Genomic DNA, 20,970 nt, shown 5'->3' with positions numbered 1-20,970 from the left:
TTTTGACAAGGTTATAAATCTCGACTAAAAGGAAATAAGTCGGGAAGCTCAAATTCTACAATTGATGAGTCCAATTTCAAGTTATGTACTAAAAGTTATAACTAAATGGACATGTCGAAGAGAATAAGTTAATGCAAGAGTTAGGTGACCGCCGGTAATATTGATTGATAGCACTTCTTAAATTTGTTCTCGTCGTACTAACTTTTACTTTCCTGAAATTAACAACTTCTCATGATTTAACGTTTTTTTATCGATAATAATATTGAAAGGGCAATTAGCATCGACACACATAAGAATCACCAATATGACCTTATACAATTCAATTCATGAGCAAAAGAGTATATGGTTTGTGTGTGGAACGATCATAGAAATTGAGCACATTAAGGGAAAATAAATTTGTAAAATTCTGGTCTATTTAGAAAACAAGATTTGAGTATTTGTGAAATAAGGAAAGTTTACTTCATCAAGGTAAGCAATATTCACATTTGAAAAAAATATAGAGGCTCAATAAATCACAATTTTGAGTTCAGTATATTTATGAATTCATCAATTTGTTCCTTCGTTTGATTCAACATAATTTACAACGGACTCACGATGAAAAAAAAATATCAAAATCGGGTTTTAATTCTTGCCGGCGCATATTTTCACGGTTAATTTTATCGTACTAGATATTACGAGAAGACGTTTCACATAACGGCTACATTGCCCGTGACGGGCGTGCAGTCGTAAAGAGTCGGAAGAAAATAAGCGATTTCCAAAGTCCGAAATGTCACGCGAATTGGAAGGGCATGTCACGACTTTTAAACGTGTTGAACATGGGATCGACGTATAAATTACTTTTGTAAGCGTATCGGTAGCGGGAGAGAGAGAGAGAGAGGAATAGGTGAAGTTACGTGGCCGGCGGGGGGTTGCACCGGTTGCGTGGTCGTCCCGGCTTCAAGTGGTGGTGGAACCGGCGCCACTGTTGGAAGCCGCCTTGGTGGTTTCTTGGCACCTGCCGCGAAACTTCCCCCTTCTTTATCTTCTCTCTCTTCTCGCTCTCTTGTTCATTATAACGATCGCAGAGCAAAATTATTGAATCCTCTAGTCGGCCACCTGGCCCCATTATTTTCTTCCCCTGTTAAAAGATCTTCCTTTTGGGTTGAGTTCCTCCCCTGTTCTTCTTCGATCTGAGAGATCCCCCTAAAAGCAAATGAAACCCGTTTGAGCCCGCACTCTTTCTTTGATTTCTCGCCAGCAAAGACCCGACAGATAGAAGGGAATCAGGGAAGCAGCAGGGTGCAAAATGGCTGGGATGCTTCCTGGAGTTGAAGTTGCCCGGAGGAGGAGACTCCACCAGAGCGGAGGGGCTTGGTCAGATCCGCCCCCCACCGCGGCTTATGGCTCGGTCAGGCGGTGTTCTCTGCCTCTGTACTCGAGAAACCATGAGCCTCATCATCGCTGCTCAAGCTCCTATTTCGTAATGACCCCCTTTTGAGAGCGCGCTCTCTCTCTCGTCCTTGTGGTTTCTTTGTGCAGCGACTCTGATTCACTGGGCTGTTTTTCTGATTGAATTGGCGTGTGAAAAATTCCAGCAGAGGGGCATGATGAACCGGGGCTGCGAAGATGAGAAGCTTGGAGGAGCGGCAAGAGAGGCCAAGGAGAGGCTCGACGAGAAGCTCAGGACACAGGGGATAAAATCAGAGTGCAGAAGGTGAGAAATGAGGATCATCTCCATACTCTGCGTGCCCGCAAGTAATGCTTCTTTTGAGATTCAGCGAACTGAAAAGCCCCAGTCGGTTTGGTTCTTCTGTGAGTTTCTTGATGCGTTTTTTTTTTTTTTTTTGCGAACACGAAAAAAGTAAAAGGACCTTCAGGTTTTGGACAGATACACCTCGACCGAATTGAGTTCTTCTAGTAATTTTCAAAGTTGCATGTTCAAATTGCTGGCCATATCATATGTTTTGGGAACTATACTTTAAGAACGCGCTGTCGATTATTTTGTCACGCTTTATCCACCTCGTCTGTTCATATGAGTTACCTAACTAGGAGAGAACAGCTCATCAGGAGAGGAAAGGCTTAGCCATTTCTTGAATCAGCTTTTCTAGACGCCCATTTTGGGAAGCTCATAAACGTTCCCCTGCAATTATCCTCATTCGATTTCCAATCCTATGGTTGTCTTGTTGATTCTGGCATGGAATAACATTGATGTGGACATGGGAATTTGCCAGGACAAACGGGGACGGTAGAAGGACCGGAGCACGAGAGGGAGATTCTCAGTTGAGGAGAGAGGTGGTCTCTGGGAACGGGCCGAAGAAGGGCGGGTCGAAGAGGTTCAGCTGGGGCAAGCTGAGCTGGAAGGCCGCGGACCAGGAGGATTGCGCCGTCTGCTTGGACACGTTCCGGGCAGGGGAGACCCTGATTCACCTGCCGTGCGCTCACCGGTTCCACTCCAGGTGCTTGGTCCCGTGGCTTGATAGCCACTCTCATTGCCCTTGCTGCAGAATGGCCGTCTCCTCTTCGCGACACCCTTTGAGCGAGGGTCGTGAAAGCGATGACGGGTGTGTTCTTACTTTTGCTGGATAGAATTGCTGCGTGTAATCATCGGTGAACTCGTGATGGATTCGTTTGCAGAGTGGAACAAAGCTGAGATGATGCTGTGAATATTTCGCAAGAGTAGAATAGAATTGCTGTGTGATACTTTGGTGTGCAGCAGTTTTGTCACCCCCACAAGGGTAATAAAAGCAGCCTCCCGCCGCCCCCGGCCGCCGCCTTTCATCTTTTTCCGCCGCATAACCACCACTTTCTCTGCCATGATCACCGCAACCATCACCCTGCCACCATTTATTCACCGTCGCCCCATAACGTCTGTCTGCATTGGAGGGCGGCAAAGGCGCCGGTGGTGGGTTGGCGGGAAAGGTGATATTGGGTTGGTTACTTTCTACCAATTGCTGGATTAAGTTCATCACATCACAATCATCAAAAGATGGAGATAATAATAAATTTGTTAATGTGGACAATAAAAAGTGTCTAGCGAACGTGGTATCGTGCCTCGGCACTCAAAGTTTACTACTTGCCCAGAAAATATTGAGATGCACATGTGAGTTGTTGAGATAGCAGGGAATCATTGTATTTTCATAAAGAAAATTATCAAAGAAATTTTAAATTTATTGCATTTAAGCCAATTCAATCTCAAGTTTTTTAATTTGACCAATTTAGTTCTATATCTTTTTAACAATTTGCCAATGTAATTCATCCGACCAATTCTGATCAGAAATTGATGATGTTAAAATATTGTAGAATTTTTTTTTTATTGTTAAAGGCTATACCACCATTGGGTGAGGGGCCGCAACTCACGCCCGGTGGCCGGCGGCCCATTGACGGCCCTTAACATAGAAAAAAGAAATTAATAAAAAATTTCGAAATCTTTCTAGGAACAAACTGAGGTATTTTTCCTCCGACGATCAGCAAATGCGAAATTTTTTCACAGATAGAGCGATCGTTTGCAAATGTAACACACCAATATATGTCTAATCGCCATCTCATCAGTGCGCAATTATCGAGTACGTAATCTTGATAACGAGTTTTCTTGCAAAAAAATGAGGAACATGCCCGGGATGGCGTATCATGTCCGCTGCTGCAATAAATGGATAGATTCAAAGGAGATAACCAAAAAGGAGATGAAGAAAAAAAAACCCTCCCATGTATCGCCACATATGTCCGCCGCCGCTGCTTGACCCACCTTTCGCCTCGGACGACGTTTGTTCCCACAGAAAGAGATTCCACATCTTTCTTTTTTTTTTTGTTGCCCTCTCCGGTAAGAAATCAAAGAAAAGTCTTAAGAATGGAGTGAGCTTGTGGTGGCGTTAACGCCTCGTGCTGACTGCGTCTCGCGAAGAGCAATCGTTCTCGGGGACTCTGCTGATTGTGCTCTTGTTCGACGTCCAAATGCGTTCGAAATATCTTGAGCAGGTTAAATTTCACTCGCTCCCACCAAGTCCAATAAGTCGGTTGAAAGACACCGTCAGGTCAATCTAGCAAGAAGGCAAAGTTTTCCCTCAATTTATTATATCTGTTTACCTAGTAGTCGCCAATCGAAGTTGACCTCGGGTCTACCTTCACCTAGCTAGAGATCCTTAAGTTTCCTCCAAATCTTTTTCCTTCCTGGAGAGAGAAAATACAGAAAGAATTTATGAGGAGATCCCGATGAGTTAATTTCCCTATTTACCCATGAGTTTTTTCAGGACCTGCTTAAGTCCAGAATTGAACATCCAGTTTTGTTCGGAAAATTAGGAGCAGGTCAAATTTCACTCACTCCATTAACCGCAGGCTCCTGTAATTGTTCTTATTCGAACAAGCTGAGCTTTAGGTTTGAATTGACTAGTTTTGGTTTTGCCTATTCCTTAAGTAATCAGGGCGTTTGTCAATCACACCACTATTGTAGCCTATCACGCTCGGTAACGTTTAATATCTATTGCCTAGTGTTTGGACTTGTGGTTCGCATCCGTCCCCGTCCCCTTCAGTATTTAGTGATAGTCTGCTTTTCGCAATCGAATCGACCGACGACCGACGGGGGTGCGGTATTGAATTGAAAGGAACATTTTTTTTTTTTTCGAAAGGAAAGGAATGGTTTTTTTCGCTCGATAAAATCTAAGTAACTCGCGTAGGATTGCGATTGATCATATAAGCGAAACCACAGTATTACATATGGCTAAAGTTTGTAGAAGTACTACGTTTAGATGTCAATCTTCGGTCGATCAGTCTACCCTAATTGATTTGTTTACCCAAGGGATGATTATGATTATACATGGGAAATAGTTGTGCCTATAATGCACCCTCGTATCTAGTCTCCGCCCAAATTAAAGAATTGGATGTAACGAGCCTGAGTGATTTGCTTTTCCTTTATAACATCATATTCTGTCCTGTTCAAAAATGCAAAATGACTCAAAAGAAGCCTCAAGGTTGCGCACAATCAGCTCATTAGAGGTCATTATTGCATTACAAAGCCATTAACCCCCCGTTTGTTTAGTGAAAAATGAGCTATTTGAAAATCATTTTTCTCAAAATAATTATTTATATCGCTTAAAATAATTAGTCAATTGAAAAATATTTTCATTATTGATAATAATTTATATTTAAAAACTTTCGTAGATAAATAAAAATAATTTTATTTATTTATTTTTGTAAGCGATAAATTGATTTTTTTAGGAAAATATCTTTCCAAATTGTTTATTTTTGGCCTAAAAATACCAAGCCTAAATGCTAATTCAATTTTAGCCACCCTACACTATCTTCTAGATCTAGAGGACAGGACCACCTAGAACCAGCTTCATCAAAAAGATAAGATCTTTGCCTTAAATGGGTCTTTCCAATGACAGCAGAGAAGAAAATATTTTCTCTCAACTTAGAAGGGTGACAGTGAAAAACGTAGATTTCACGTTATCTTTAAATAGCTATATTTGGATAGAGTTGTATAGCAGTGTCTCACGCCTGGAATGAATCATTAAAGCTCCGATTTTTGCGTTTGATTTTTTTAAGAAAATATTTTTCCAAATTGTTTGTTTTTTGCCTAAAAAACACGAAGCCTAAATGCTAATTCAATTTTAGCCACCCTAACCTATCTTCTAGATCTAGTGGACAGGACCACCTAGAACCAGCTTCTATCAGAAAAGTAAGATCTTTGCCTCAGATGGGTCTTTCCAATAACATGAAAAAGCCCCAAGAAAAGAAAAACTACAACAAGAGCAAAGATCAACGCATTACAATTAGAACGTCGCTGTCCTTTCCTAAAACCACATCACTACCCCGATGGTGGCCTCTTTCCACGAGTCCCAATTATTGGAGAAAAAGCAGGTTGAGCACTAACATCTTGACCCAATCTCCTTAAAATCTCGACCTCTCAATATTTGAAGGATTGGTCTGAAATCATAGTAAGGTTCCACCGACAGCCTCTCCACCAGTCCTCTCATGTCGCCAACCAGCGATAATCACTTCGGACAGTGAAATCGCACTATCTTTTATGTTTCCTCGTCTTCATCGCCATCTACTTTTTCCATCACCAAGGTTCGATGGGGACCAAGGAAATGGACCCTTCCTATCGTCTTGTTAAATTATACACGTAACGTCGCTGTACATCACTAACTTTCAATAAAGCTAGGGTACAAGAGCCATCATTTAGCTCTCTTTACCTGTCATGGTCCACCTAGGCACTAACTCGAACACGAGTGCCCCAGTCGCATCTCCTGGCCGAAAACCCAAATTTAACACGATCGGAACATGGTTAACTCGAAATTGATACGACTGGACTTGACTTTCTCACCCATTTTTACCAAAAGATGATTTGTCTTAGCATTTAAAGCATTTCGATAAAACACCAAACGACGGAGATACGATGACACAAACTGAAGCACCAAACGATGGAGTTGCGACACTCAAGCACTGCTGCTTGTTCATTCCATGGCTTGACATCCATTGTAACGAGGTCAAATCTTGAGATATCCTGAAAAACTCCATAATCTGCATGTACAACTGCGTTTTATTATCCTGTTTAAGAATCAACCAACCGCGATTGCACTTCTAGTAACCTGTAATCTCTCTCTCTCTCTCTCTTCTCTCTGTGGTTCAGACCCAATGTCCAAAGCAGCAAGGGCATTGCCTTGTAAACCTGAGAACAGTCTAAAATCTTCCACCGGCACCAAAGGAAAATATACTGCTTCCTCCTTTTTTTTCACATGAAAGTGACTCAATCAATTCACAGTAGTAGTTTATTATTATTATTATTATTATTTTGGCGATTCACCGTAGTTTTCAGGCCAAAGGAGGAAAGAAAATCTGTAGTCCAAGTAGAATTATCCGGAAAAGAAGAATAAGCTCCTCTCAAGTTCAAGCTTCTCACCTGGACTGCTACCGGCATGCACAGTATAACCCTCAAATACTTTGAGAGATATCAGGAACGTGCTATCCATGCATCAAGTGCCATAGCACCTAGAAGTTAGGTAATTTCCTCGGAGTAACTTTAATTCATTTGCCAACTTTACAGACGACGCCCCACCAAAATGACAGTTCCACTTAAGATGGATTTGTTTCGACAGACGTGAAATGTTGTTGGAGTCGGATGATGTTTGAGTTGCATGACCTCAGAGTAACAATGTAAATACTAGATTGAGAACAACTACAGAATTGCTTCAGCATCAGCAAAACTGCATCACAATGAAACCATGGTACTTGCATGCTTTAATCTTTCCATCTATTTGCTAAATATAGATTTCAGATATATAGAAGCAAGATATAGATGATTCTATAAGCTGTAAAGACATTTTATGAGAAGATGGTGATTGGTATTTACATTCATGTGTATGTACAAAGACCATTAAAGGGAAGACACTTCAGCATTGGACATAGGACATTCGTTGAAACCTTCACGAACATCACCTCGACAAAGTGGGCATATTCTGGAGAGAACCAAAAAGAAAAAGAAAAAGACAAGACTCAGATGAAGCGAAATTGTGACAAAGATATTGTTGATGGAGCAACAATTCTCCATATCATCTATAGCAAAATAATCCAGAGATATAATAAATAAAGGGGAGAACATCTGGAAAAAAAAATAACAGTAGCACAATACCCGTGTATCTCTTTTAGCCATTTATCAATGCATGTCACATGATACTCATGGTGGCATGGAAGAACCCTGATCTTGTCTCCTTCCTCATACTCAGCCAAGCAAATATAGCACCTATCAGCATATAAAATTTCGATTAATAGTATGCCACACCTAGTATATTCAAAAGTACAGGTTGGATCCAGTGAATGTGTTCTAGCTGACATTTGCATTCTATATTCAATTTCATGACCCCATAATACCCAAATGCTGCTATGACCGAGGAAGCAATTTCTCTCTCAAAGGTCTTGTAAACTAATTGCCCATGGAACATTTATTAACCTAAGACAGACATCATTGCATTGGAAATAGCAAACTTTTGTTAATTCGATACTTAACGAGTGCCCCAGGACACCCATTGGCAAAATCTCTCTTGTGTCTAGCACGCTAGAATACGCGCATAAGCGTATTTAATGGTTAAACTATTGGAGAAAGTAAATAATTGGCCATTGAGTAAGTGCAATTTTTTAAAACACAGTACACAAATTATGATCATGCTTATAGTATGGGATGCAAAGAGTAATTTTCTGGTGACCCACACTTTCTCATTGCAGATGCACAGATTTTTTGCAAATCCTTTCAGCTGTTGCACTTTGGATGTTTGCTAGCCAACTTTCTACAGAACACTTACATGCCTGTTTGTATGGCATTGTCTCTTTTTGAGTTTGCCCAACATGTGGTGTTGATTGGAGCAAATTAGATGCCACACGAGTGCAATTGTCTAGAGGGAAATGAGGATTGTGCCCTCCCTGCTAGAGCAAGTCGGAGGATGCTGACACCTCACCAGATCTGACGACTGCTACCTTATACAGTGCCTCTCTCTCTCTCTCTCTCTCTCTCTCTCTCTCTCAGATGATGTAGCATCTAATAAATGCCACAGTTGCACTACTTATCGAACAAAGTAAAAGGAAATGGCACACAGGTGAACACTTCAGCTTTTCCTAGGAAATTCACCGAAAATCAGCTAAAGTTCAACAATCAAAAGGCTTTTCAAACTAATAAAAGGGCTTTTCCAGTTGCATTGCATTGGGTGTAAAAAGTTAAAGCCCAATTACACAAGTTAAAAGATATCCAGAGTATAAAAACCCCGAGTGCAGTTTACTCCACAAAAGTGCGACACTAACTTATCTCACTATTAACTTGACTGTTTTTGTCACATTAGCTAATGATGCTGACCTATGCAAGATCAGCATGAGAGCGCACATATCAATATAAGCAGACACAAATGTGAAACATATATAAACTTAGTAGACAGTAACATACTGTTCAGCATTCTCTCCTTCCTTAGCATCATTGATTTTTTTGTAATTTTTGAGTGGAAAAGAGTCAACAACTGATTCTGGGGCTGGTGGTAAGGCCACTGACAAGGAGAGGGGTATTGGTTGGCGATGAATTTCATCCAATACCTGTAAGACAGGAATACAATGGAGATATTAAACTAGAATGAAAGCTTCAAAACATTTGTAAAGAATACCCAGCTGGATAAAACGTCAACCAAGACTAAAGTCACCAATGATAACATTGTGCAACAAAAAGCAAAAATGTTAATTTGCAACTCTCAATAAAAAGACATAACATCTTACTACAATGTGCACAGTTGGAACAGGATAATCACATCCAAATCCAAAAAGTACAAGAGCAAAAAGGAAACCATAATGCTTTTGTTCAGCGAACTCAGCAGAACTACTGTTTCCATGGCCACATTGTAAAGTACTTTGGTGCTATAATTGTACCATCCAGTGTGAAGAAACCATCAACATAAACAAGTGCTGCCCAATGAAGAGAAAATCAAGCACATCAAGCTGTATATGCAGCTGCTCTTCGAAGTGATCCATGGATGCATGTATCATAATGTTCAACATTTAGCATCATAAGGCCATCTGAATAAACAATTTTACTGAGCTGGTGCTACTGAAAGAGCCGAGTAAGCAGGTCAAAGAACTATTACAGGTAGAATAAGACATAGCTATCAGTCAAACGAAACCACATGGAATTATAATGCAAATGCAAGGATATCACCAGGTTGAATACTAGCGAGCGTTACATCATTGCCTGATCTGCTATCAATTTCTATCATCAATCTTCTGTTATTATTTGTTGCAGTCTGTAGACCTTCCTATCAAGAACAGCTAGGATAAAATACTAAACACATTTTCCCAATGAAACATTGTGTAAAATGCTAAACAAGCAGTTAATTTAGTAAATAATAGAGCACATAGAAGTGAAATAAAGGAAAGCTGATTTGACAGAGAACCTCAAATAAAGCTTCTGCAAGCATGACTATGCGTGAAATGCTTGAATGAGGACTGGACTCAGACACAGAAACTGAATCACATGAGCAACTTCCATCAGGATGGAGCCCTGAAGGGCACAAAGCAGTACGCCCACCATTCTCACTGAGACCATAGCGAAGTCTGTCCCAGATCTGCAAATAGTTGACAAAAAGATGAGGACCCTTATCATTATGAGGTCAAGCAACTTAATTTTTGAAGAAAAAAGATACTGCATATAACACAAAAAACCTGCGAGACTGCGAACATTAAACTTAAGGAGCAGCAAAACGATCAGCAGAGTTACCGAAGAAAAATCTTGTAAAATGGACTTATGAAAAGTAAATGAGGCTCATCTACCAATAAACAAAGCCAGAAGCTCAATACTACTTAGTTATACAATTCTCGAGGTTCTTGAAAAGAATGCACAAAAGCATGACACAACACTCACAAAAATGTGAATCAATTACCTCGGATCTTGGACGACGACGTCGATGATGTGACCTGTGGCTTCTACCCCCAAGATATCGTGAATCACCCTCAAAGAAATTATCAGACAAATCACCTCTAAAACCATCCAGCCATCTTTCATGAAATTCAAGATAATCAGGATCATCTCGTGAGAATGCACTCCTAGAAGAATCACTGCGCCCTACAGAACTGTCTCTTGAAAAAACATCCCAAAATAATCGTCTGCCACTCCTCCTGTTGTCCCAAACACCTGTATCATTCCTACTGTCAGACAATACACTGGAGGATATATTCACAATGCCAACATGAATTATGCCTTCAGTTTCTTGGCCTTGTTCTCCAGAAGACAGACGGAATTCAAAGGCTGAAGGAGTCATTTGCAAATGAGACTCATCTCCTTGCGAGTTGAAAGCCCAGGGAAAATCGGAAGTGGGTGACACGGAGTCATGACTAGGGGCACGTGCAAGTTCGCTTGCTTGATTCTCAGTAGCTTCAGTGTGGCAATGCTCATCTTGGAGTCTTTCATGAGATGACCCACTAGCATGCGTAACCTCAGGTAGGATCTCTGATACACCCTCGCTCACTGGATTATTAGTATCACCGACTGCATCCTTGTTAGATGATACACTTACAGAGACCACGTCTGAAGATTGTTGTGCGATAAATGAAGTACTAGAGGCAGTACTAGTTTTGTCACTACTAAATTCGTCATTGCTAGATCCACTTACCCGACAAGAAGGAATTATTTCCTTGCTTTCAAACAGGCAATTTTCCTCACTTTTTGTTCCAACATCTATTCCTTCTACTTCAACCAAAGTTTCTTGACTTGTGGACATGAATCTGGTTCCAGTAGCAGAGAGCAGTGGTTGTATTTCTCCAACAGAGACTGCGTACTCTTCATTGGGTTCCTGAAACTTAGTAACACGGGAATCGCAAAGTTCTGCAGAATTAACCAAACATTCATTTGGGCAATCTTCGATCTACAAGAAAAGAGACATAAATCAGTTGCTCTCAAGGCATCATCACAAACTTGAAACCTGTATGCAGTATAACATAGTTCCGTGACCATTAAAAAACATACTACCAAACACTGTCACTTGTAAAGTCAACTAAGAAAAGCTTCTTATCATGAATGCCATGCTAGATCTTCTGCTTGGTCACTTACACATTAACCAGCATTCCCCGCTATAATATGAGTTGAGCTGGCTGCAACTTGAAATCTGAGTCATGACATGACACTAATGTAGACTCCAGCACACATCTAACTAAACAATAGGTTGTCATATCCCATACACCAACGACACCCAACACCATAGTAAAGCGCCCCAACTCTCCACACCAGTGCACACCCTCCAAACCAATGATTGATCCAAATGCTCTTTTCTTTAACAAATGGATAGCAAGTAAAACAAAATAACCACATGAGTAAGAGCAATGCGAACTTGCATGAGCATCATATGTGGCTGGTTGGGCCTGTTAAGTTATCCCATTTTGCTCAGTATTTGGTGGAAACAGAACTTACAGAAGATGCTACTGTTGCCAAGAACTAAAGCCTGGAGCTTTAAGGTATGAACCCTTGCCCAATAATTACATTCAATGTAAACTTCTATCATACTTTTGTTGATTAGCCCCATGCGAGTTTCTTGTTTGACTTCATTTTCCTAATGTCTGCCTCGTGGACATGTTTATCTCCACCATTGATCAGTGAAGGAGCATCAATAGGTATAATCTGTAGCTTAAAGAGAATGAATTATATTACTTGCTTGGCCTAACAGCTGAGACATTTAGGTAGATCCTTTTTGACACTGTCAACAAACAATTCTGGCATGTTCACTTATAAAGGCAGACTCAATTATGAGATTAGCAAAGCTCGAATCCGCGCAAATGGAATATACGCTTCTTTTTTTAATCTTCGTAAGAGAAATAAAAGGCTTCTTTAGGTTTGTTTCGATGCCCAAATCTGCATCAATAGGTCAATTTTCACTTGCAAAGCCATGAAACTTATACGATATATTCAGCCCAAAATCAGAAAACGAAAATCATACCGGTTAACCTAATTTCTCGGAAAGCAAAGAAATGGGGAATCAAAGTCCAACGATTCGACGATTTTATCGACCCTAGCAATCCCAAAATCACGTGATTATACAAAATCGATCATCACGAAGGAAACGATGGAAAACAAAGCGACTAGCAACAATAAAAGAGGGGAAGACTTGGATGGATGCCGATCGCGATTACCTCCACAGGAGCGTGGGAAGGGGAGCAGCCACAGACGAGAGACGAGAGCTTGCTCCGCCTCGTGCGGCTGACCTGCGACGACGAGGGCACAGGCCTCGCCCGGCTACTGCTCGCACCCATTTTCGCTTTGCCGAGAGAGAGAGAGAGAGAGAGAGAGAAGACCTTGTTTTTTCTTCTTCTTCTTTGTGTATAGACGAGAAAATGAGGACCTTGTTGACTAAGGAAATATTTTGTCTTCGGACATAAACTAGGTTTCATCCCTTACGTCATCCTAGAAGAAAGAAATGTTGATACCTGTTACACAAAAAAGAAAAAGAATATATGTAAATATATAATTAAACATACATCTCAAAAATGGTACGAGAATCGAGAAATGGATCTCCTAAAATTACCAATTCAATGTTAAGGGTGACGTTGATCAAATTGAACCGTCCAAATCAAAATGAACGGCTTGATTTGATCCTTGTCACCTCTTGAAAAGAGGGAGAAAATTTTGGATGAAAATTTTTAAAAATTTTAAAAAGGTGATGTGAATCAAATCATGACGTCCATTTTGATTTGGACAGCCCAATTTGATCAATGTCACCCATAACATTATAATGACAATGTTAGGGGATCTGGATCTCGAGAATCGAAGGTCATTATTTCGATTCTTCACTTTCCGATTGCCCATTTTACGAGCTTTTCTATCTCGACATGCTTTTGGCTCTTAACAATTCTTCGAAAAGTCGAAACTATAAATCAATGGCCCGACATGACCGGTACACTTTGCGAGTGAGTATCATTTTCGATTTGAATTGGTTGTATGTCTCGCTGGCCTTAAGGACACTATGCTTTTGTTAAAATTCTTTGGATCATTTTCTACTCGTTCGTTGATAAATTAAACTCAGGCTCCGCTTGTTTCGTAGAAAACGAGTGATTTGGAAATTATTTTTCAGAAGATGATTGCTCATTTCGTTGATAGAAAAAGAATGAAAGAAAAATATTTTTATCGTTTGCAAATGTTTAGAAATAGAGTAATCATTGACTAATTATTTCAAACGATACATGTGATTATTTTTAGGAAAATAATTTCACAATCACTTATTCCCCGCGAAACAAACTAAAAAATAACATAATATAGTAAGCCAATCTAACGTACAAACTAAAAAGTTAAATGCACACATTTTAAGTTCATTGGCCTTATTTCCTTACCAATGCTTAATTTTTACGTTAAGGGACTTCTTCTGTATGAACGCGAAACCATAAAGGCTTCATTTCAGACTAGGTTGCAGCAACAAGCTGGTCATGAGCTTCTCCCAAGCATTCTTACATTTCTGTGTACCACATTACTGGAACCGCTTCTTTAGCGATCATGACGTGACCCAAAACATGCTGATCGGAGAAAATTTCCGGCGATGAAGGACATCAACGAGGGCATAGACATGGTGCAGATGAATTTTGCTTCTCATATTAAAAGCTTTTGCTGGAAAGGAGACCCTTTAGAGGAAACAAGATGAAAAGGCCTAGGAGGATACCATGATGAAGAATGCCAATCACCCGAGCCCAATACGAAATGCCACACAAAGACTGATCACAGATCTCTGGAAAGACCGATCCTTCAGTCTAAAAACTAGATATAGTCCTTGGAATCTATGGATGGTTTTCCTCAGAAGTGAGCAATGGAGAAAAAGATGGAAGATTGTTGCATCAGTTGTTATTTAACACTTCGTATGTGTGCAGAAAGATCCATCTGAAATTGGCAGAGGAAGCTCAGCCAGTCTTACCAGCTTCAGGGAAGTCCAGAGGAAGACACAAGCAGCAGCGCGCCTCGACACCCTTTGACTTGTAAGGAGCTATGTTGTGGGTGGCAAGCAGGAGAGGAGCCAGTAAATTAGTTTCAATGCATTCATACCTTATAAGGACCTTGTAACTGAACAAAACCCTACGTATAATTAGCTGCAAAAGATGATTGAATAGTAGTACTCACGATTTTCTACAAAGGGTATCAATTGTCAGGATTCAACGCACAATCACAATGAAATAGAGCGTAAAAACAAGAAAAAAAAATTGAGACACAAGATTTATCCCGATTAACCATAGGCTAGGGCTACGCCTAGTAGATTATTCCATTATAATTAGCACCCCACATCTCTATGTTACATCACTCATTTACAAGAGGAAAAAGTGTAAGTGTATATAAAAGAAGCAACTATTCATGAGTCTAAGCTCAAACTATTAATAAAATATGGACTCAACCTATAAAAGCCCTTTGATAGTTGTCGATGGAAAGTGTGAACCATACCCAACATCGGTAATCACGGAGGGATTGATGTGACTCATCTCGAAAAGATTAGCATCCAAGTATCCCTTTTGAAGATTTGTTCATACAAATAAAGGAAGCATATCTATTCCTTTTAGGAACATATGGATAAGCTCCCCATTATTCTCCCACCTTATTTATGGTTTATAATTACATTTCAAATTGTTAGGGCATGGTTAATGCTCCCCATTGATAGAAAGGCATGTATATCACGCTCCACGGTAAATGGGCTAGGGTCCGGGGCAGCTATCCCAATGGAGGTCGCGACGTAGCGCTCTCGAGCCTCCATAAGGCTTTTATAGTTTGAGTGTATGAATAATTATTGCTAAATATGCTCTTTTTCGTTTAAAAGTGTGAAATGCTAATTATGGTGAAATTATTTGTTGGACGTAGTTCTAGTTTAAGAGTGAATTTGGATAAAACATCGTGTCTCAATTTCTCTTTCTTATTTTTTACGCTTTACTTTGTTGTGATTATACGTCGAATCCTAATACAAATTATACATTCTTACACATGATCCGCGTGAAATCTTAGACATGATCCGCGTGAAAAGAACGTGCACAAATACGGTATTTTGACACTTGCACATGTAGTTCTAACATATCTTGATGTGGTTGAGATGGGGACGATCACTTCTACTAATAGAGATCGGTCGGATGCTATAAGAATCTTGTACGTGTCATTTTTCCTTTCGTGCGAACAAAAAGTGACAATTAAAGGAAAAATTGAAAGAAAAAATAAAGCAGAAAATGGAAAGTGAAAAAAAAGGACCACTAATCTTTTAACACTTTGCATAAAAAATGACATATGATAAACGCCAGTAGGAATTATTTGGATGCTAAAAAGCTCTAGATAGTTCATATATTGTAAAAATCAAAAGTTTCTCTTAAAGATTACAAAACCAACCACAAGAGGGAAAAACACAGAAGAGGGAAAACTCCAAAGAAGAGATATTCCATGCATCCCCCACACGACCCTCATCGCCTCCATCCCAGTCTGCCGCCCCCTCACGCACCGCCTTTGGGGCCTCCCCACCATGGACCGGGACCCTTGCACACGCCACCGCCAGGTCCTCCGCCACACCAGTCGCCCCATTATCCTCCGGGGCCGCCTCAGCCTCACCACCACCAGCACCATTAGACCTATGGGCTGGAAGCCTGTACTCTAATTCAGTCTTTTAACTCCATATGCTTTACTCTATGTCCTCCGGGTCCGCTTAGTCAAACGACTAAGTGGAATCTAGCTTCGGGCCTTGCTTCTGTGTGCACTCTAAATAAATCACAATGAACTCCCAATAAGTTTGGGTCTCAAATCTTTACTACTACTTGGTTCAAAAACCGTGCTTGTAATGACAATCTTCGTGCTTGCTCAACTGGCAAGGGACAAGCAAAGATACAAAAGTTCCTCCAAATTCATATCAATTCAGTAGTCATGGCGACCATAATGAACGGGTTATAGAGTTGATCGAGACTCGACCCCTGAACTCCACTTCAGAAAGCTCGATTGTACATTCATGTCCCGGTGAAGGTATTTACTTTTAGGCCACTCGGACACATTCTAGCCCCCGATTACCACAGAAATAAGGAGATATCAAAATCTGACAAATTTAGTTTGATATTCTGGAAGGTCGACATGAAAGAAGTAAAATGATTCTACAATAAGAAGGAAGAAAGAGGAAGAGAGGGGGAGCTTCATTGTACCGACTCATTATCATAATCCATTTACCAAACGAGGTTCGTGCTTATGCACAAGAACATCAGATATTGCCCTGTAAAAAGAACGTTTCTTAAACATGTTTTTAATTGTGTTGGCAAGCAAAGATGCTAATTTTGAGACTGCTCGGTTCTTTTATGTATACTATCAAGAACTGAGGATCCTTCAAAACAAAAGAGCAAAAAACTAGTACACCAACTTTAACAAGGAAGAACAGGAGAGTTTAGATGAGCCAAAGTCTTGTCAGGATCCTATTTTTAGGTTTTCTTTGTCAACTAAACAAATCTGCAAGCAGCATAATTAAAGACGACTGCAAAAAGAAAAAGAAAAGAAAATGCTAACATGAAAAGGAAATTGATATTCACTGAAAGTGAGGAGGGTGTTTTCACTTAGCTAATAGCTATACAGATAGTACAAGCATTTTCTTCTCCAGCATATGAAATGAGTATTTTGCAGCAAACCTAAAACTTAGAAAATGACACTGAAAAATTGAGAGGGGCAACAAATGTGATATGAAATTTTCTCGAACTGTTTCCACGGCCAGCAATATACAATATAGCTTCCACCTTTCTGGATGTTGGATTCTAAGAAAACTTTTCAACGACCGCATCATCACCTCCCCAGAAAAAGTAATGTGGCAAAGTGTAGAGCACACTTTGTACCTAAGCATCGTAAAGTCCATCAATCTCTAGGTTATGAAAGACTCTGTACAAAGTAATCTGTTAAACCATGAGCTCCCCCAAACAGTCTTGAGCGCTTATCCAGGACAGTCATTCCTTCAGCACCATGAACAGGTTTTTTAAGTATGAATATCTATCTAAACCTAAGTTAAGGTGGTAACAGTTTACTGCAGGACAAATCTGCCACATGGATCCCAAACACAGCTCTTAGATCTTGACGGTGTTACTATCTTGTTCCAGGTTCGATATTTGATCCGAAAAGGCCCTAAAAGATTTGTCAGCACTCTGCTTCTTCCTAATGCTTCTATTTCATGTTGTATATATTTACTTTCTCTGATGATTCTTGATCTAAAACCCATTGGAAATACACTGCTGGAAATTGCTGGACCACTTGCATAGTTTCCACAGAGAATACTGTGCCAGATATATGAAACAAGTATTCGAATCAAGGATGCCTTGAAGAATTGCTATGCACATGTGTAGGTCTCAGGTGCGATTGATCCTGCAGTTCAGACGAATGGAACACCGACAAATGAGAACGCAATTTAAAGTAGCCTTCACAGTGCATTTACAAAGGAAACATCCTCTACCGGCGAGCTGCGATTAAAAGTCGATGGAGTTCGGAAATCAACTTGTCCCTGTATTAACAAAAGCCTGATCAAAGGAAATTCCACAACCATATAATTTTATATTAATGATGCCCATATAGCTTGGCAATGTTACTCCAGTAGCAATATCATACCAGCACGTGCATGGCAGGTTGAGTCCCGAAAAATCCGTCATGGCTAGGTGCCAGTGAGCTCAGCTGCCCCTACATGTACGCCAACTGAAAACAATTAGAGCAAAGTCTGCCTGTTACAAAGATAATTTGCATCCGCATGAAAGTAAAATAAATGGATGGACGCCACTTCAGCACAGCTTACCAGCCCCTGAATGCTTGGTTGACTAACATAATACGCATCATGTGGTGGTTCCATTAAGTTTAATTGTACCTGAAAATTCATAGCTCTGAAGAATTACTAAATTTGCTGGAATAAATGAGTCTTAACTTTCTTCAAATGAATAAAAGCTATCCCATATACCAGTCCTTGCACATTCTGTTGGGAGCCGTAATACCCATTTAGAGTGATTCCATCTGTGCTTAGGTTTTCCTACATTTAGGACAGGATTGAATTACGATCTTTATAATGGTAAATGTAGGAAAAGGAAAAATATCTTTCAAACCACAGCAGAAATTATATGTAACTCTCTCCAGGAAATGGAAAAGGCCAAAGACAAACCATTTCATGCAAGCTGTCTTGCGCCTCAGCAAGTAGAACATCCGACTCTTCTTGCACCTGAAACAGTGAGGGGTATTCATCAGCAATAATCAGTGGAAGCCTGATTTCAAGCACTGCTCAACAGCCGCCAGCCTATACCTTTCTCTTCTTATTTGCGTTTCTTTTTTTAATCGATTTATTAGCAGTGACTCCCTGATTCTCTGACTCCATTTCGCGAAGACCACAAATGCTTGTGCTGCATTCTGCCATGCTGTTATTAGAATTGTTAACATCCACACAATTCTTGAGAGCCTCCACAAGTGCACGAAAAGCAATGGTGTAAGTCTCTTCAGATATTGATCCCTCTTCACTCAATTCAATAGCTTGCCTACACAAGTAATTATAACGTTGCACCCTTGTCTGCATCTTTTTGGTTCCTTCAACTGGCGAGTGCCTGCTCTTTGCATCTTTTGTCCACCTCTTCAAGATATATCGAGATGGGATGCTTGGAAAACCACTGATCTGAAGAACAACCATTGCATGCCTACAAAGAAATCCGTGATACTCGAACAGATGACAGAAGCAAGAGACCTCTGACTCCACTTCATTCCACGTAACCATGAAGTACTCTTTTTTCTCAAAATCCTCAACCCTGTATTTTACAGTCCCTCCATCTTCACTCTCCTTTCTGGGATGGCATGCAACCACACCTAAAACTTCAATTTGAAATTTCCTAAAAATTGCATGAGTGTAGACTGTTGACAGTTGCTTTTCCCATGGCGAAGGTGATTTGAGTGCAGGTTGCTTGTGCCATGTATCAAAATCAGCTATTGCCTCCTCTTCATACCTATTCTGCAGAATAATAGCATACTGTCTCAAGAACTCCTTAACAGTTATTTTCTTGTGAATATATTTGTCAAAGAAGGAATTCATGCTATCCACACGCTGAGCTGTAGACATCCCAGCAAGAAAACTCTCCCCCACAAAAGTAGGAACCCACTTCTTCCGTTCCATGTACAGCATCTGAACCCATCCGTCTTCTTGAAGTTCACATCTTGTCACCATCTTCCACCATCTCATATCAAACTGTTCATCAGTCCACGATTTAAAGATGCATTTGTTGAATTTTGACAGAAATTTCTCATGACTGCTTATCACATGAGAAAGATTTTCATGGACTTTTTCCAATATATGCCATAGAAGGTAGCAATGCTGGGTTTGTGGCAAGACTTCTTCAATGGCTTCCCTCAGGCATTTGTCTTGATGAGTGAGTATCGCAAAAGGAGAGTTTCCACCCATTGCCCGAAGCCATGTCTTCAGTAACCAAACAAATGTTGATCTAGTTTTATCTGCAACCAATGCACACCCAAGCAGCATAGTCTGAGAATGATGGTTTACCCCAACAAATGGCACAAATGGAAACTTATCATTACTTTTGACATAAGACGTATCAAGAGATACAACATCATTAAAGCTGGCATAATCATTCCGGCTTTTGGCATCAATCCAGAACAAGTTTCTCAGACGCTGTTCCTCATTCAAGTCAATTGCATAGAAAAAGCTTGGATTCTCTTTCTGAATGTGTTTAAAGTACTCAAGCATGATTTGACCATCCCCTTCATCTAATGTCAAGCTTCGTCCTTTATCAGATTGATGGTTAATATTATCATGAAGAGCACAAGCATGCGGATGCCCAGCAGACTGCCTAGTCATCTCAACATACATCTTTCTTGTTCGTTCACTAACAGCATGTAAGATGTCAATGTTATTTTTCTCAGCCAATTTTATGTTTCGATGAATTCGAAAATGATAAGCCAGTGCTGGTAAAAGCTCATGGTTATGATCTTTGACAAATTCATGAATAATCCACTTCCCGTCTGCCCTTCTCTTTACATGCATGCTGGCCTTGCAGTCAGTCTTTTTCACGCTTGGCCGTCGACTACTACCACTTTCCGACTCTGGTGTGGTCCCATATCTAGAACATGCATATTTGGCATCTATAAATTCTTTCGATTTCTTTGAACGTCGACTGTTCTTTATTGAGGTGGTAAATCCCATAGACTTGGCATATTCCTGGTAAAATGAATAAGCTGCTTCAAGCGAGTCAAACTCTATACCATTGCGTGGTTCAAAATCGATATCACCTTCATTCCCTATCACAGTCGTTTCAGTGGTAGTAAAGTCACCACCTCTGTTCTGCACTTCATCTGTGCTACTGACCAAATTTTCCCCAGCACCACTTTGCACACCATCTCTTGTATCCATTGTATTTTATGCATCAGGAATTCATCCCAATCAAAAGAAAATTTCCAACAGACTATCATGAAGATAACTTGCCATTTGCAGATATTCCTAAAGGATGGCACCTGAAAAATGCATACAAGAAGCCATCAGAACT

The 20,970-nt window shown here is 40.3% G+C and overlaps 3 protein-coding genes and 1 long non-coding RNA gene across 8 annotated transcripts in view; 1 reads left to right on the top strand and 3 right to left on the bottom strand.

Moving 5' to 3' along the window:
• Positions 1 to 20,970, bottom strand: part of LOC115751000 (protein FAR-RED IMPAIRED RESPONSE 1) — a 146,105-nt gene that overhangs the window by 123,801 nt on the left and 1,334 nt on the right. For 2 of the 4 annotated variants that reach the window (XM_048277090.1, XM_048277091.1), the window contains exons 2-7: positions 18,732 to 20,938; positions 18,594 to 18,650; positions 18,396 to 18,464; positions 18,237 to 18,305; positions 18,056 to 18,124; positions 17,904 to 17,951 (exon numbers count right to left, since the gene is read on the bottom strand). In XM_048277090.1, the coding sequence (XP_048133047.1) occupies positions 17,904 to 17,951; positions 18,056 to 18,124; positions 18,237 to 18,305; positions 18,396 to 18,464; positions 18,594 to 18,650; positions 18,732 to 20,837 (2,418 nt within the window). In that variant the 5' untranslated portion in view covers positions 20,838 to 20,938. Of the gene's footprint in view, positions 1 to 16,978; positions 17,816 to 17,903; positions 17,952 to 18,055; positions 18,140 to 18,236; positions 18,306 to 18,395; positions 18,465 to 18,593; positions 18,651 to 18,731; positions 20,939 to 20,970 lie in introns of those variants that run through there. The other 2 variants (XM_030688649.2, XR_007198031.1) reach the window with 2 other exon arrangements.
• LOC115750954 (probable E3 ubiquitin-protein ligase RHY1A) lies at positions 1,082 to 2,681 on the top strand. Of its 2 annotated transcripts, none has more exons than XM_030688582.2 (3): positions 1,082 to 1,459; positions 1,578 to 1,693; positions 2,211 to 2,681. In XM_030688582.2, exons 1-3 carry the CDS (start codon positions 1,286 to 1,288, stop codon positions 2,563 to 2,565), a joined length of 645 nt encoding a protein of 214 aa, XP_030544442.2. In that variant the 5' UTR covers positions 1,082 to 1,285; the 3' UTR covers positions 2,566 to 2,681. The 2 variants fall into 2 exon arrangements, with proteins under 2 accessions (XP_030544442.2, XP_030544441.2); XM_030688581.2 differs by having other exon boundaries at positions 1,083 to 1,459; positions 1,575 to 1,693.
• Positions 2,596 to 4,453, bottom strand: LOC125314565. The gene is made up of 2 exons (XR_007198035.1): positions 4,227 to 4,453; positions 2,596 to 2,669 (listed from the first exon to the last, which is right to left on the bottom strand). It is a non-coding gene; the product is annotated as an uncharacterized LOC125314565 (long non-coding RNA).
• Positions 7,116 to 12,807, bottom strand: LOC115750953. The gene is made up of 6 exons (XM_030688580.2): positions 12,619 to 12,807; positions 10,380 to 11,360; positions 9,894 to 10,064; positions 8,903 to 9,045; positions 7,604 to 7,714; positions 7,116 to 7,430 (listed from the first exon to the last, which is right to left on the bottom strand). The coding sequence occupies exons 1-6, from the start codon at positions 12,736 to 12,738 to the stop codon at positions 7,349 to 7,351; spliced, it is 1,608 nt and encodes a 535-aa protein (XP_030544440.2). The 5' UTR covers positions 12,739 to 12,807; the 3' UTR covers positions 7,116 to 7,348.

This window comes from Rhodamnia argentea, chromosome 4 (assembly GCF_020921035.1).
Source record: "Rhodamnia argentea isolate NSW1041297 chromosome 4, ASM2092103v1, whole genome shotgun sequence".
In the NCBI taxonomy this organism is placed as follows: Eukaryota; Viridiplantae; Streptophyta; class Magnoliopsida; order Myrtales; family Myrtaceae; genus Rhodamnia; species Rhodamnia argentea.
The sequence above is the reverse complement of the archived record's forward strand: the minus strand, read 5'-3'. Positions and strand labels throughout refer to the sequence as shown.